The sequence below is a fragment of the Filicampus tigris genome, chromosome 13 (assembly GCF_054856515.1).
Source record: "Filicampus tigris isolate MCC_2025a chromosome 13, RoL_Ftig_1.0, whole genome shotgun sequence".
NCBI classification, from domain to species: Eukaryota; Metazoa; Chordata; class Actinopteri; order Syngnathiformes; family Syngnathidae; genus Filicampus; species Filicampus tigris.
This window is the reverse complement of record NC_141229.1, coordinates 13,318,091-13,335,870: the sequence shown is the minus strand read 5'-3', so window position 1 is coordinate 13,335,870 and position 17,780 is coordinate 13,318,091. Positions and strand designations below refer to the sequence as shown.

Sequence of the window (17,780 nt, the reverse complement as noted above, 5' to 3'; positions counted from 1 at the left end):
TGACATTGAAGTTGCTCAGGTAACGATCAATCACAGTTCACCTGTTTTCTTGAACCTGAGCCATGATTGGTCGTTATCTGAGCCCTGAGCAACCGTGCCATTGGCAAATTGTTCGGGTTGACTTCCCTTTTTAAGAAGCAAAGATGAACATAACGCTATGCAAACAATATGTTCTAACACATAAATGTTCTCTTTAAAAAAAAAATATATATATATATATAATCTTGGTCTAGTAATTGGGAATTATATTACTTAGGGCGTGCCTCCCGACTGGAGGCTGCCATGTTTCACTGCCATCTTTCTGCAACGGATAACCGAAGTAGACAAACGTGGTGAACGTAGTCCCTGAACAGCATTACTACAGCATGTGCAACAAATGCAATGCACTTTGTCACTTTAGGAAATACTAAAACTCTGTTGTGATGACATTTTGCTTGTGCCTCAGCTGAGGAAATTGGTGGTAGGCTTGCGACGTGTGGTCTCTGAGGCACCGTGCATTCTATTAGTTCACCACTAGTTGGCACTACATTCTACACAATGTCTCTAACTTTATTCAGCCAAAACTTTCACTGCTACAACTGACAAATAGACTATATACTAGGGATCCACAAATCTATTGTTTTTTGGGGGGGAGGGTTTGGTCATTTCATATTGGTCTTATACCTGTTTTGTGTGGTAGAGGATCTCGTTTTCAAAAGCAGAGAATGTTTGTTGCTAAAAGAAGACAAAATGAGCAGAATAATTGTCACATCTTGATATGGAAAACAATCCCAGTAATTTTTGCTAATCATTGATAGACATTGGGTCAATTTATGTTGCATCGGCAGTGATTTATCAACATGTTGGATTTCTTTTACATGAACTCCCTAGCCGCAAATATTTTGGATGTGCCCTTGCCTCCGCGCTACAACTCTACATGAGAGGGTATGATAAGACTTCCACCAGATGAACCAGTTCATTAAACATTCAATGTTAATTTGTGAATTGGGTTTACGTGCATATTTTGACAAAAGAGATATTTTCTAATAAGCACTTATTTTCACAACTGTAAATAAAAAATGCTTCATGCTTTTGGAAGAGAGTTTTAGTATCAGGAGCAATGAAACATATGCCACAAGGGCAAATCTTGATTTGAACGGTCATAAATTATAAGGGAAAGCAGCATGTAGTTTGTGTGCACGTCCATTCATTATCAATATGTTGCGTGTGTGTACTGAAAGTTGCTTCTTCTATAAACTTTTTTTAACAGCGTGAGAAGGCCACCGTGACGGTGTGTTCATTTAAATCGGAATTTATAACTCGGAGCACTATAACGCCAGAGTTGCGAGCGCCCCAGCGCTTCATAGCCTTATAAACGCACAACAAAACGTAACTTCAGTGTTTACATTAGTAGCAGATAGCATCAATTATATTTCGGTCTTGGAAAATCCGTCTGATTTGCTGAGTTATAAATCTGACTTCAGTAAAGTGGGTTGATTAAATTCTATCAGTAAAAAAATTCGACATTTTGGCGTCACCTAATCCCATCAGCAGTTGTAGCACAACAACCTTTTCATGCAAAGTGGTCACTACAGTGGACAGCGATTTAAAAGTTGCTTTCGCCTATATTAATTAATCTAAAAAAAATATTTTAATTTTTATTTATATTAATCTAAAAACATATTTTTTAGACGAATTAATATAGGCGAAAGCAACTTTTAAATAGCTGTCCACTGTAGTGACCACTATGCATGAAAGGGTTAAAACCATACTGTGTTTAATACTAAGTAGATTTAAGCAAACTGCAGCTGATGAGTCGTAAATTTACCTGTAAAATATTCAGGTTCTTGGACCCCGATGTCATGGATTTTTATTGTTTTTTGTTTTTGTGATCTTTCTTTCTTTCAAGGTGCAATTCCTCTTTTGGCCAGTAGATAGCAGCGCAGGATTGTGTATAACTACATTGGAATTAAGAGAAAATGGGAAGCACTGTATATCATCTTACTTTTTGCCGACGATATTAGATTGTCACAATCCTCTTCCCCAATGCATTTAAGGCATACAGATAATTATAATTATTGATGTGTTGTGGACAAAAGAATACCACTGTAAACACAGACTGGGGTCGGCACAAGTGTAACACTGAACAATATTTGTATCTCTAACTTTTTTTTGTGTGTATGTGTGAGGGCTTTACTAATTATACAAACGGATTTCATTGTTTTGTTGTAAGAATTAGAACCACTACATCAGAAGCTATTGCGGTGCATTCTGAAACATGTTTCCACACTTTTCTATCAAAAGTTCTCTATTGTGTCTGCTTCTTTGAACAAAAGAGAAGGTAATACAGTAATAGAAAGACACACAATATTGCCCTTGTTTATTTTTATTTTTCCAGAATAAAAATAGTTAAAGAACTTCATTGTGTCTATTTTGACATGTATTTACAGCAGAAGATGAAACAACCACTCAGTGTTGTCCGTTTCATCTTCTCTTGGCTCCATTCCCAACATAATCACACAAACACACACACTTCCGTTCACTGCCCTTCACACAGCACCAGAGGGCCATGGGGATGGGCGTGCGTGCGTGGGGGCGCGGGGGGCGGGGGTCCTATTGCTGTGTTTTGGTTGAGGTAAGGATGACTTTTGCATTCCGGAGTTGCTGAGGACATTCACCACACTTGAGCGTCGTTTACAGCATGTGACGTCGAAGCAGCTTGTGCATGATGGCTGTGGGCTTGAATAAACACACATGGGGGAGACGAGGGGGGAGCGTCCCGGGAGGATGGGGGTGGGGGTGGGTGGGGATATTCGGGGCGGGGGGATGCTTTGAACGTGCTACTGACACCTAAGCCCACCATAGATGAATTTCAGTAGGGATGGGCATCTAGTCATCGGTCATTATGAACAGTCTTGGTTAATCGCATAAAAATGGAGTGCACTATTGGATGCTGTCAAGATCAAAAAAACAAAAGAATAGTTGATGAGAAAGACAATGGAAGACGAGGGAAAAAGATAAAGAAAAAACTGTAAAGTTGAGCGATGTTTTTTAAACCTACACAAAAGTTCTATTATGACGCTTTAACATAATTTCCATAATTTATTCTTAAATCTTATTAATTTATTAAAGCTTCTGATACGTAGTTTTAACTTAAGAAAACGGAGGGTCCAAAGTAACTATATTAAAGTCTGATTACAAAAAAAATCTTAGTCATGGGGATAACGTTTTAACAAACTTTTTTTTAAAGAAAAATGAAAAAAAAAACCCCGTTTTTTAAATCTGTTATAAGAAGAAAGTTCTGTTATGAGAAAGTTTTAATATTATAAGAACAAGTCCAGTGAGAAAAAAAAATACGTTATGAGAACATTCCAATGCCTCGAGGATAAATTTATAATTAAGTTAGTAATGTCATATAACTTCAGATTAATACATTTATGATTTTAAAACATTTATTGGATTGTGCGGAAGTGACTGATGCTTAATCAAAACTTGAAGCAATTGAATACAGTACTAGGTTGGACCTACAGAGGCACTGCTTATTCAGCCCGCAGCCTGAAAAAAAAAGCCATGAGGTGACTAGATAGAAGCCCTTTATATTGGTTATACAGTAGTCACTGAAAAGCAAAATCGTGATGAACAACTAAGGGTGTAGATTTAAAGGCAAATAAGGGGAAAACAAACTAATAGTCAAAGGTAGAACTTAAAAAAAAAATCCTATTTACGAGATAAAAGTTGTAGTATTAACTTATTTTTCGAGGCAAGCTGCAACGTTGAGATTAAAAGATAGCTATAGATAGAAACAAGCTAGTTAGTGATAGCTCGCTAGCTAGAGAGATAGCTAGTGATACAGTCGCTAGCTAGCTGGCTAGATAGATAGCTATATTCATCCAGTGTGAATAAACGGTCATGTTTTAGAGGATAAAGTTGTAATATTCCACAAAAAGAGTAAAATAGCTTTCTTGGATGTTGCACAGAATAAAGTGATATTACAAGAATAGTCTTATTTGTCATGAAAAAAGTAACTCATGTCATGTCAGATTATGCTCTATTATGTAAAAAAAGACAGAGTTTAGACTATAATTAACTGTTTTTTTGGGAGGTAAAAGTCATACTTGAAAGCAAGAAAAGCAACTTTTTTTTATAAGTCATATTTTGAGAAAAATGCAACAAGAAAAAGTCAGTTATGAGAAGAAAGTAATATTCAAGGGAAAGTTTTAACATTGCAAGATTCTGGTCATGTTTTTCGAGCATAGTTTATTTCAAGAAAAAAGTAAAATTCTGAAAATTGAGAGAAAGTGTCATCTTCCAAACTGCTTGTCCTGTACAGCAGGAGTCTTCACTGTTCCTCAAGGGCCGGTGTCCTGCCTGTTTTCCATCTCTCCCTGCTACAGATATTCACCAAAGGTCTGCAGAAGCTGGATAACGATCCTGATCATTTGAATCAGGTGTGTGTTGCAGCAGGGACAGATGGAAAAACAGGTAGTACGCCGGCCCTCGGGGAACACGATTAAAGACCCCTGCTGTACAGGGTCACGGCGAGGTGCTGGAGCCTATCCCAGCTGACAATGGGCGAAAGGCAAACTACACCCCGAACTGGTCGCCAGCCAGTTGCAGGGCACACACACAGACACCGTCACTGAGTGGGAACTGATCCCACGCTGCCCACACACAACTCAGGCGTGTGTACCACTACATCATCAGTGACCCATAATTTGAGAGAAAGTCATGTTGCAAATTGAAGTTTGTAGTTACGAAAATATATATTTTTTTAGGGGTGGGGGGGGGGTGATTATGACACAAGCCATCATATAACATGAACACAGTTCTGTTTAAAATAAATAATAATAGTTGCTCTCCACCCCATTAAAACGGTCCAATCAAGGGAATGACATCATATGCCCATCCCTAACGGATACCTTCGATGTCTAATGTTAAAGAGCACACTACTGGGCCTTCTTTCCAAACACACACACACACACACACCCGCGCACACACAGCTGAATTATTGCAGTGTTTCAGCAGCGTTCCTGGTAGTGTGCGGTCAATCATCACAGGACCCGCGTGTGGAGTTATTGTGCCTCCGCGCCAGCTCAATACATTCACATGATTCTGGCCTGCAACAACAAAGGCTGAACAATCAACAGCGGAGCATTAATGAAGGGTGCCTGAGTAGTTTGGCGGCTAGAGGTATCCTGCGACCACTCCCGCAATAATCAGAAGAAAAAAAAACGCATAAGCAGAGCGAGGAGGCCTGACGATTCAAGTCGAGCAATGAGCGAAACGGTTCAGAGGTCAGCTTGCACTAGTGGTGGAGTTGAGCACCGACTCTATGGCTGGGGGAATGGGGAGAGGGCTGGGGGTGGTCACTGGTCCAATCCGGGAGCGGGGGTGGGGTGGGGGGTAGGGGGCGGGTGTATGGCTGTCAGAGCTGGTTTGCAGAGCAGAGCGGCAGGCTGGCACAGTGATGAGGGTAATGATGTCTTAGTGTCACATCGGATCACACGGAGCGCACGCACTCACACGGCACGGGCGGACAGAGATGGGGGCGGCGGGTCCAGGCTCGACAAGTCCAAAGGCCTTATTGTTAGTCTTGCTGTAGTTCTCAATAAAGATGACTCTGATCAAAAGTACTCCTGCCCCCCCACCCCACTCTAAGAAGAGTTGGGTCAAAAATAACCCAATTATGAGTCAAAAAGAGACCATCCCCAATTGCATCAGTATGACCCAACCTTTTGGGTTGTCCAACCTAAAAAGTTAAATGAAATTAATAACCACATTCAACACAATGTTTTTAAGCTGTTCCTTAGCACAGAGAAAGAATGCTCTTAAAACAGTTGGGTAATAAAAAAAAGAACCCAAATTGAGTCAAAAAGCTGGGTTATACTGTGTGTAATCCCCAAAACTTGAGTTAAATGGGTTATTTATTTATCCCAAGAGGTTTGTCAAATGAATAACCCACAAAACAACTTAATTATTTGAACTGCATGTACAAAGCATCCCAATTTCTTGGGTTGTTTTGTAAAAAATAAAAATAAATTGGGTTGTTTTGTATAAAACAAAAACAACAACAAAAAAGGGTTACTTTGGGTTACTCTTTTGAGCTAACTTTTTGGGTTAAACGAATAACCCCAAAGGTTGGGTCAAACTGACTGAAGTGGCGGTTGGTCCCTTTTTGACTAACTGTTTTTTGAGTAAGAGATCAGCTCTTCCCATGGTCAGAGGAGCGTCACGGAAGTCACATATTGGACAGTCTGCTCCTCGTCACGTACGTTTAGGCCCAAATTCAGGAAGGCTCGTTAAATCCTTGTTTACTATGTCAGCTTCTCCTGTGCCGAGTGCACCTACAACACAGAAAAGTCAAGTTAGGATAACACATCACATTTTCCTTGAATACACTGAATAGCAGCGTGAGAGTACTTGATGTACAAAAGTTTTGTAATTGCCTACAGAGACCACAAGATGGCCGCAAAGCCTTTTTTTTTTTTTTTTTTTTTTTTTTTTTTAATACACAGCTCTGGCCTGACAAACTGAAGCTCCTCCCTTCACATCAACATTGTTTCTTGGCCACAATCTGGAACCAAGCTGTATTTTTATAATTGAAGGGGATGTAGTCTGAGCACATAAACCAGAAAATTTTAGCAAATAAGGGAGGATACAGTTAAAACAAAAAAATTGCAAATACCAAACCACAAATGTGCTGGTGGTCACTGCACTTTTGACACCTATTTCCAAGGAACCACAATTTGGTTCAGGTTGGTAATGAATTATTTAAAAAATACTACTACTAATGATAATTATTCAATTGTTTCATGCAACAAAAAAATATGTATTTTTTTTTCTAAAATACAATGGTATGAAAAAACTCAGACTAATTTGTCTTTTTTAAAGTATTACATTTTTCTTGAAAGTCTAAATGTGACCAGAAATGTTCTCATAACAAGAATCTTTTTTTTTTTTTTTTTAAATATGACTTTTTTTGGTCTAAAAGGTTGTTACAAAATTAACGAGGGCCACAGGAGCCCAATAACAGGCTCGCGTCCTATTTGTGGCCTTTCCTGCTTATATGCATGTGAGGTTGTTCATCTTAACATTGTATGCAACAAAATTATTACAGCAGAGTGGAAAATGAATTCCCCATTGAAGAAAATTTTGAATTGTATTTTTCATCCAACCATGTTCTATACCACTTATCCTAGAATAATAAACAGAAGTCCACTGCCCAGACTTGAACCCACAACCTCAGAACTGTCAAGCGGATGTGTAACCCACTTGGTAATCACGGTGCCTCATATTTGTCAAGAATATAAATCATAATTTTACAAGAATAAAGCTGTATTTAAGGAAAAAGCTGTGACATCTTGATGATGTTTTTTTCCGAAAAAGAAAACATTGGAATGACTGCAACAGTCATTTTATTACACTATAAAGGAAATGACATTCTTTTAAAAGGGAAAGTTTTGAGGAAGTTTTTAAAGACATATTTTAAGAAAAAAGTCAGTTAAGAAAAGGAAGCTGCTGTTCGTCATAAGAGAAAAAGTTGAAATAGAATTTTTTTTTTAAGGGGAAGTCAACCCAAACATATTTTTTACAATAATGTGTTCTATGCAGTCCCATTAGTTGAAACAAGGCATTCTGATAAATATTGAGGAATAAGAGTTAATCCACCGTTTTTAGCCAGCTCTGGGGCAGCCATTTTGTCACTTCTGTCGACTGAAAATGACATCTACTCGGGCCTCAGGTAACAACCAATCAGAGCTCACTTGTTTTCTGAAGCTGAACCATGATTGCTTGTTACCTGAGCTCTGAGCGACTGTGATGTCATTTTCAGTTGACAGCAACTGACAAAATGCACGCCCCCTGAGATGGACAAAAACTGGTGGATTTTACTTACTTAGCGGTAATTCTTTCACAAACACAATATCAATCCGAACATGGGGTTGCATGGAACATATTAAGGACATTTTGGGGTTAACTTTCCTTTTAAACAATAACACAAGAAAAAAAACGTGTTTATTTTTTTTTGACTGTATGAAACTTAAGGTTAGTTATACAATTTTTACAAGAAAAACGTCAACGTTCCAAGAATAAAGCTGTTATATTACAAGGAAAAAAAGTCAGTCTTACAAGAATAAAGCCTTTTTTTTTTTTAGTTCTCATAAGTGAATTCTTGCAAATGTATACATTTCTTTTCTGAAACAATGATTTAATTCTGGTAAAGCATTTGTCACAATTGTTTTCTTGTAACTACCCTTGTGTCATAAAATTCCAACTTCAGTCCGAAATTCTTTTGAATGTACTCTCCCAAACTAATTTTTAATAACAAGCTAAACTGAACTGTATGCATCCCTTGGTGAAAATGTGGGTTTAAGTGGGCAAAGTAAAGACCAGATACATTTCATATTTAAACATCTGCATTATCAGCAACAATGTTTGCAGGCTGATTGTTTCCCATCCCGTCTGCTTACCTTTCATTCACTTAGTGGCTCTTGTCTAGAAAGAAAATAAATAGTCCTTCATGTCCAAACATCGCCATTGGCTTGCGACAGTCCATTCACTGGTTCCTTCACATTTGAATAAAAAAAAAAAAAAAAAAAAAAAAAAAATATCATCCAGAGTCACGGAGCACAACAAGGTCATAGCAAAATCCTTCAGAACGATCCAGTCAAGGCTCTTAAATGACATTCAAACAGCCTCCAAACATTAAAAGGTTACTTTGTTCAAATTTTTGATTGCTCCAGTGTTTTTCTTTTTCTTTTGTTTGTTCACACATTACTATGCTCCTTCTGCTCCAAAAAGGGGAAAAAAAGGTTTGCAAGTCATTAGTTGACTTAATTTATAGATATTTATAAATAAAATTTCATAAATTAATGTCCAGTAGATAAAATACAACTCATATATTTTTTGTCCTGAAGCGATCACGTTGTGCTTTCTGCAAAGAAAAAGTTGGAGAAAAAAAAAAAGAAAAAAATAGAAGCAGCAGATTTTTGCCAGAGATGAATCCAGATGTTTTTTGATTTTTTTTTTTTTTTTTTTTTTTTTTTTTGTTGATGGAAAATGCTAGTGTCTATCTGTGTCGGCTGGATAATCCATTGGTGTTGGCGGCGGGCTCTTCCAACTCGTCATCCTCGAAGCCGTGAAAGGTGGAGGCATCGCTCTCGGACGTGGTGGCAAACAGCTCCTCGGCGCCGCCCACGTTGCCGTTGCCGTTGCCGTTGCCGCCGCCGCCGCCGCCGCCACCGCCCTCTTCCTTCTCCTCACCGCCGTCAGCTGGCTCGCGGAACAAAGAGGAGCAGAATAAATCCACAGGTGACAGGAAGACAAAGGCAAATGGCGTCCCCTCCCTCTGTCAGAACTACTCCAACTAGCGCTACAACTTCCCACGTGACTTAACATGTTAATGAATTTGGGCTTTCACTATCGAATCTTTTTAGAATCGATTACCCTATCCACTATTCCATTAAATACTAGAGGAATTGGATGGATTTATACACTGGTTTGGATAAAGTAGTGTGGATATTTATAATAACTGGAAATGTTTGTGGGGATGACCTGCTGTATCCATTGTGGTGGTGTTTAGAGCCAAAAACAAAGAAAATTAGGTCGATGTCCCAATATTTATTGACCTGATTGTACTTGGTTGTTTAATTGCACACATGATGGGTGGACAGGTACCCGAGAGACACAGTTATTTATGTACAGTATAAGCAAGCACATTTTTCATATGTCCCCTTCAATACACAGTTGGACCTCGAGAGTGCAATGTCCAAAAGTGGAACAATTTGGAGTTCATATGAGGCTGTCAAAATTTTTGTGGCATTTCAGCTAAGTGAAAAGGATTACCTGTTTTTTTTCTTCCTTTTTTTGTGGTGTGATGTCATCGCAGAAAGTGATGACAGAGGAGGAAAAGCCTGACCATAAACAGAGCAGTAAATGCTCCAACTCACTTGTGCATTGGCAGGTTGTGCAGGGGGGGCCAGCTTTCATAAGCTTCTTGTTGGCGTTCTGACATTTCTCACAGTATCTGTTGGGAATCCTGGTCCCGCTCTGTGCCTTTGGACCTGAGAGAAATGTTAAATTAAAACAAAAACAAAAAAATCTGAAAGAATTACTCCATGACATGCAACGTTGATCAATCACCACAACTTTGATGACTTCGTGCAAGTGCCATTCATTTGCAGATTTGCAGTCTGGACGCTTAAGGCTTAAAAATGAGAGCAGTGGCTCTCAAAATTTTTACACCAAATACCACCTCAAAAATACTTGGCTCTCTGAAAACAATGTCACCACAATAATAATCCATATCCCTTTTCTATATCGCTTCTAATAAGTCTCACAGGTAAGCTTGGTGCCTATCCCAGCTGACTTTAGGCATGGTACACTATAGACTAGCCGCCAGACAATCTCAGGGCACCAAAAGACAACCACATTCACACAATCACACCTATGAAAAAGTTTGAGTGTTCAGTTATCATAAGAAGCATGTTTTTGCCATGTGGGAGGAAGTCATGCAAGCATTGGGAGAAAATGCAAATCTGACACAAAAAGGACAGAACCTCCAAACAGAAACTCAGAGGAGTTATAACAGTTGAGGATTTTTTGTTATAGCTTTAATGGGTTTTTCGAACGGACTTGTTTGTTTTTATTTATTTTCATGTTTTTTTTTGTTTTTTTTAGAAAATTCATTGTATTACTTTAGTTAAGTCTTTTGAATTCAGGTAAAAAACTATGTTTTTCCCACACCTATGATTAAGGTCTTTTAAGGCATTTCTATTTTTTTTCCCCAAAATTGTTGCGCAGTACATTATTTTAGTAAACTACTTTTAATTTCTTTAATTTAATTTCTTTATTTTTAAATGTCTTAAATTCTTCTTTTTTTAAACTTTGAATGTTGCATTTTTAACTATGTGAAGCACTTGTGTACATTGTGTATGAAATGCGCTGTAAAAATAAAGCTGCCTTGCCTTGTCTAGTTTTTATTAGTTTTAGTATTAGTTCTATTATTATTATTTTAGTATATGGATTGGAGTGGAAGATAAAAAAAAGTCACCAAGTATTGTGTAATACAGTAAAGTAAACTTCAATTCCCAAACGACTGTTCAACCTTCTTTCTCCTGAAGGGAAATTCGATAATATCGTAATAAATACATTTAAAATAAACCTCAAAAGCTCACGTATTAAATTAATTGACCAAGATGAAAAAGCAGGACATTTTTGCAACAATTATACCGTATTTTACTCTTATGATCATAAATTGTTTTTTCATTTTAATTTGTTATTTTGTTAAGTTGCGTTAACTATATTAATCTTGAACATCGGTACTGACGAGCAGACACGCGAACCTCTCATCCAATTACTTTCCATACTTTTGGCTTTACTCTGGAAAGTTGCATTGACGTTTCCAATGTAGCAAATAAAACAGATGAAATACTATCTGCAGACATTCTAATTGTTGGAGTTGTGTCTAAGAGCTGACAGGTCATTAGTAGACTGTCAATAATATTGGTCCCGTTGGTTCCCTGTGGAACGCCAGAGGACATGTAAACGAAGTAGCACCAGCATCAAGATGAACACGTCAAACCTTTTATCGGAACATTCTAACTGAACACCTCCGCCCCGAAAGGCAAAGCAAGCTAGCGACAGCAGTTCTTACGTTTGTGTCTGTCAGTGGGCTGTACAGAAGGAGACCTGGACGGCACCGAGCTCCTCTCCCCGGCTCTGTCCTCCTCTGCAAGGTGGGAATTGGTATAGTGGTAGCTTAGCCCCGTACGGCTCCTGTAGCGCTTCGCATAGACTGTCACACACACAGCGAGGAATCTAGTCATCTCTTCAATCTACACACATATGAAATTGCAACGACACAGCAGTGATAAACTAAGTCAGGTTACCTGAGGGTGATGATTTGGAATTATTCCTTTGTTTGTATCTGTCTGGAAAAGAAAAGGGGGGGGGGAAAAAACAGCCTTTCTAAGTGATATCCATGTACTGTAGTCACAAGTGTAACATGAATCAACCCAAAGCTCAATTTTCCACATGCAAATTGCGTGCAAAGGATACTTGAGCCTCCTACAAGACTAGCGGGTCACCCTGCTAAAATCACAGTAGACGCAATTCAACAATGAAGACTATTATACACTCACTGGACCCTTTATTGACTCCTACCGCTACATCTCAACGCAATAGTACATATTTTTGTATTCTTGTGTGAGTGCAGTCGACCCCTGCGTTCTCGCAGTTCAGCACCTGTGGAGTCGCATATTCACAGATTTTTTTTCTTCAATATTTTTTCAGATTTTTTTGGGGAGGGGAGCGTTTTTTTTTTTGTTTTTTTTTAAGAGGGATTTATTTTCCCCAATGTTCCACCCATTCTTCATTCTTTTTTAACATACAGTTATAGAAACAGTAAATTCTAAATGCTGTTCATTAAAACATTTTTTGAAAGGAGGTGGTGTTGCTCAATCACTAAAGCTGATCGAAAAATCAATACTGATAATCAGACCAGTTTGGAGCTTGATTCCGCCCTTTAAGGTCAGCAACAGCCCGAATGTCTCGAAAAAGATTATTCTGAGCAATTATCTTGTGGTGTGGGGTTGGTTAAGAGCTACTTTTTTTCTTACCAATCTGGCTGGGCCCACAATCTTAAATATTAAATATACCCTCACGTCCTTATTTGTGTGGTCAACACTAAGCACAGCCAAGCCACTGACTTTGTGATTGCGACACGAAACTCCACGAGTCAATCAGGATTTGACTTGTACCTCATACTGACGCTGGACACACAAAGGACTGGTTGTCTTGAGTGTTTGCTTAACATTTCTACGTAGTCATTCATCACAATAAAAATGACAAGGAAAACTGCAATGCACAGATGAGCAAACAGTTAGCCTAGCTTCTTGTGTTTCTCCAGGTAATCTATTATTTTTCTCCTCGCACTCTGGATGCACCATGCTGCCTCACCCAGGTCAGTCTTGGTACTACAACACACATGTGAGGAGTTTTCTCTGTTGTTCATTTCAAGTAAACTACTCACCAAGAAGGCAGTAAGTAACACATGACTTTTTTCCCCTCATGTGTGAGGTCTCTCACATTTTAAAACTTGGTTAAAGAGAAAGTGAACCCAAACATTTTTTTTTGAAGAATATGTTCTATGCTAGCCCACTAGTTGAAACGAGACATTCTGACTAATATTGCGTTTGTGGAATAAGAGTTAGTCCACCCGTGGTGGCCATTTTGTCACTTGTGCAGGGCTCAAGTAACGACCAATCACAGCTCACCTGTTTTCTGAACCATGATTGGTCGTTATCTGAAGCCTAATCAACTGTGATGTCATTCTGAGTCGACAAAAGTGACAAAATGGCCGCCCCCGAGTTGGCTAAAATCGTGTGGATTTAGCTGCTTAACTCATATTCCACAAACGCAACATTAATCAGAATGCCTTGTTTCAACTAGTAGGCCTGCATAGAGCATATTCTTGAAAAAAATCTGTTTGGGTTGACTTCCTATTTAAGATGTTAAAAACCAGAATCAGGCTTTAGTTACTCACATACAAGGTAAAAATGGCACTGATCAGAATGTGATGCAGCTCTAACGTCCACTTACTGTCACAAACATATGGCTTGTCATCATCCATGTCAGCCTTCCTGCGGCCTGAACCCCGACCCTAAAGACAAACATGAAACCATCCATTTAACCTTCAACATACGAGCAGTGGCCTGCATGGTCGTGAACTCTACACGTTGAAAGTGTCACCTTGTAATCGAGTTACTTACCCTTCCTTTGCCCCGGTGTCTCCTCTTGGGAGTGTCCACCTCGTAGTCGTCGTCATCATTGAAAGCATCTTCTGCTGCGTCTGCCTCCAGAACTCTCTGACAAATAAATGATAAGACATTAGGATGCAGTTTGAATAGACAAGTTGTTTTAAGATTACATTTCTAATGGAATTGAATGACCGAATATTGTTTTGAGATTGAAATGTGCCGAATGCCGCTGTGTGTTTGAAATCTCCCGACGTTGTGAAAGTACCCTGGTTGCATCAGATTACTTACGCAGCAAGTTTATGACATTCTGTCCTCCCTGGGCATGCTGTAAACCGTTTTCTACTTTCTTACTAATTTCATTTCTGATGGTGCTTTCACGTCAGCGGTGGCTGCAGCAGAAAGAAAATCAAGAGGCTTGGATTTCAGACTTATCACTCTTATTTACTATTATTATATTTAGCGTTCAAACTATTAATATCGGAAATTATAAAAGATTTTGGGGGGTGTCAACCATTTTGGTATTTTTCTATTTTGCAGCTTGATCGCTAGCCTTTGTGACTTGCAATGTTTGACTACAGGATTCTCCTTCATTGCTTCACTGACCGATGCATTCAATGGAGCGTGTTTTCTGCTATTATTATTTTAAAGGGAAAAACTGGCTTCCCAAAAGAGAGCCGAGCTAGTGTTGTAGAGAAGAAAAGAGGCATCAGTGACTTTTTGAGCTCCTTTATCTAGATTCCTATCATCATTTAAAGGATTCGTCCTTGGCAGCTTACACCACCCTTCGCTTTTATATTTTTTGCTTAAAAGTAACTTGGGTTGACTTTGGCAGAATGCTGTGCACCTTGTGCAAAATGTGACGTTAAGCTACGACTAAAAAAAACATTAACACAAGAGCACACCAGATTGTTGTGAATGAAAGCACCTGGATTTCCAGCAAACTCTCCTCGTCATTCCTGGAGTTCCTCTTGTCTAGACCTTCGCCTCTTAGCAGAGCTTCTAGCGTTGTGCTCTGGGTGGGCAATGTGTCCTTGGACATGAGGCCGTTGTCTGCCCCCCCCAAAAAAAACCACAAAAGAAAACAGCAATGTGTGAGGAATGAGGAACAATCCAAACTGCAACTCAGTTTTTACACAGAGCTTAAAGTGTGTGCCAACAATGAGCGTTTCCACGCGGCACAAGGCCAACATGGTTGAACTCTGCAAGTGAGCTTTCAATCAGCATGTGTCCGCTCATCTTCTCTTTCAGTCACGCTCCACTTACAAAAGCAAGTAGCAATTTGCTCGGGCATCTGTTTGCTATCGTGTACATTTCCCTTCCAACACAAATGTGTCACAGCCACTATTTTCATGTCCATCTTATGCATTTTCTTCAGAGAAGGAAAGGCGTTGCTACACTATTTCGATATTGCGCTGGCTCGGGGACCGCGGGGATGCGTCACTTGGACCTGAGCATGAGATCTCGCCTCCAACAAAACAAACTGCGTAGGAGGAGAATGAATAAAAAGCTCGGAGACCCACACTGTGCATCTTATTTTAAAAGTCTCTTCACCGGCCATGGCGATGCAGTTGCTTTAAGAATACTGGAGAAGAGGACGCGCTTCAGCTAGAGTTGTGTCAAGCCCTCCGACCGCCCCTCCGCCCCCGCCAACATGCCTCCTGCAGCGCACGCAACAGAAGGATGCATAGGTGAGAAACAGACACATAACTCCTCTGCCGTCCCTCGCCATTGTGTCTGACTTTCAACTCTCCGCGACGAGACAGGGGCCCACCTCCCCTCCCTCGCTACTCACCCATGGGATCTGGTGGGCTAAAAATAGAGCCGGCAGCAGCCTGCAGCACGGAGCTGATTGTGCATGCAGCCCAAGTCACTACCACACCATCAGCACGACAGTAAGCTCGCTAGCCATAGCACAACTTTAGCAGCTCCCTTGCGCTGATCCACCCCTGGCCAGATGCGCAACGTGCTCAGCATCCTAAATGACAAGTTAAAATCAACCAATGTGTGTGTGTGTGTGTGTGCGTGTGTGTGTCGCCTCTTCTGGGCTCTCCCTGACACAGCACACGGTTGTTGAAAGGGGGGGGGCGGGGGGAGAGAGGGGTGGTCTCAGTGGAAAACAAAAGGCAACAATGAGATGTGTTTGGGAAACAAAGGCCTAGTTCAGACGCTATCCCTCCAGTTTGTTTCTGACTTACAAAACATGGATTGGACTAACCTCAGCTGAACTCGAGTAGAGAACAAGCTCTTTTTTTTTGTGCTGGCTCCAGAGAAATATTTAATAAATTCATACGGCTTGTAGTGAATGTACAGTTACGGCCACAATTATGTGGTTTGGGAGTCAGCACATTACTGCCACAGTTAATACACAGTTAATGATTAACCCCAAAGAAATTTCACCTTTTCTAGGGGGCTTTGCTTGACATTTTTGTAGTTATATTTTATGGCAAAAGTCATGGTTTGCAAAGGGGATTTTTCATTGTAAAGGAACAGTAATTTTCAGACTATAAACTACTCCGGAGTATAAATTGCACCAGTGAATAAATGCATCACGAAGGAAAAAAAAAAAAAAAAAAGAAAAGTCACTCCGGAGACAAGTTGCATTTTATGGAAAATTTTATTTTACGAAAACTGAGAGCAACAACAGTAGAGCTCAGACTCGCACCCAAAATCCCCGGAAAAACACAAGTTGCTGCTTGGTTTCCAACATGCAGGCTGCATTTAGAAATTAATGGGAGGGTAGGGCGCACCCTCTAAACACGCACACTCTCATAGTGGTCTTAGGGCATCAGAGTGAATTTCCGAACACACCTCATGTTGACGGCAGTGAATGAGTTCCGCTTGAATTAGAAGATTCCAGTTCAAACTATGGATCGAAAATGGACTCAAAATGGCGTACCTCAACTAGAAATAAATAAAAATGTTGGGCCTGTTATTAATATTATAAATGGTGCGTTAGTGTACACTACAGCCTGTCAGTCTCACGTCCACAAAAAGCATCTATAAAAAAAAAAAATATATTAAAAAATAAAATAAAAAGTAGGTCACATCTATTAACCTATGGTTGGCACATGACCGGCCTCACAGGAAGTTGTTGGCGGTGAGCAGTCGCTTGCAGCTAGTAATCAGAGATGTTAAGAGTACTGTATATACTTTTTGTTTATACTCACTCAAAGCTTATTTGTTTGATCGGCAGTGCAGTGATGACATCGGCAAAGAAAAGGAATCTGGAGTGGCATTTTAAAACAGTACTTGCAGGCTAAGATCTATGTTAATGTGAAAATGTCTTTACGCATTACAAAGGTGCGTCACTGCCGCCGCCTTCCAGTATCAGGGCTCCCATTATGGTAGGTAGTAGGGCTGGGTGAAAATATCGTGATACTTTTTTATGCCAATATCAAGTATCGATACGTTGATGACGTATCGATACCTTATGTTATGCTCTGCTTTGCACGGTCTATGACATACTTTTGGAACATTTGAAGTCCTTAAAGTTGAGCTTTGTGAATGGAGTTTTATTTATTGCACTCCTACGTATCAGCAACAGTTACTGGAACATTTTATGCACTTTTTCAATCGTGACACTTGAATAAATGTCAAATGGCGCTTAAGTTAAAACTTTGGAAACACATGCCTCCGTTTTTTCAAATATATGTTTTTATAATATTTAAGTATCGCAATACCTACCGGGTCGCAACCCAAGTATCGGATTGGGACAAAAGTGTATCGTCCCAGCCCTAGTAGGCAATGATGATGACCTCAAACTCTGAAATCTACCTGTCTTGTATCTGATTTATTTTTCTGTTTCGTTCATGTTTGGGTCAGTTATGGCTGTTGCTCATCAGCATGCGTGCGTGCGTGCGTGCGTGCGTATGTGCGCAAGTGAGAGCTCACATTAGCAGAGAGAGCTCTCATGTCTAGTGGTTGTACGATAATAGAAAATGTCTTGTGCGGTTAGTTACTGCAGCCTGGAAAAGGTGTGCGGATTTGCAATGTTGACACTGAAATGGTCGACCGTGGGAGGGTGGCCGCTTGCACATTTGTAGA

General features: G+C 39.8%; 1 protein-coding gene across 4 annotated transcripts in view; it reads right to left on the bottom strand.

Annotated features, from left to right (window-relative positions):
- Positions 1 to 2,332: 2,332 nt before the first annotated feature.
- The window catches only part of LOC147137654 (zinc finger protein DPF3-like), a 28,194-nt gene continuing 12,746 nt past the window's right edge, over positions 2,333 to 17,780 (bottom strand). For 2 of the 4 annotated variants that reach the window (XM_086050110.1, XM_086050111.1), the window contains exons 4-11: positions 14,662 to 14,786; positions 13,749 to 13,844; positions 13,579 to 13,639; positions 11,868 to 11,909; positions 11,633 to 11,773; positions 9,823 to 10,040; positions 8,448 to 9,249; positions 2,333 to 6,323 (exon numbers count right to left, since the gene is read on the bottom strand). In XM_086050110.1, coding sequence (XP_085906236.1) covers positions 9,040 to 9,249; positions 9,823 to 10,040; positions 11,633 to 11,773; positions 11,868 to 11,909; positions 13,579 to 13,639; positions 13,749 to 13,844; positions 14,662 to 14,786 — 893 coding nt within the window. In that variant the 3' untranslated portion in view covers positions 2,333 to 6,323; positions 8,448 to 9,039. The remainder of the gene's footprint in view (positions 6,324 to 8,447; positions 9,250 to 9,822; positions 10,041 to 11,632; positions 11,774 to 11,867; positions 11,910 to 13,578; positions 13,640 to 13,748; positions 13,845 to 14,661; positions 14,787 to 17,780) is intronic. The other 2 variants (XM_086050112.1, XM_086050113.1) reach the window with 1 other exon arrangement.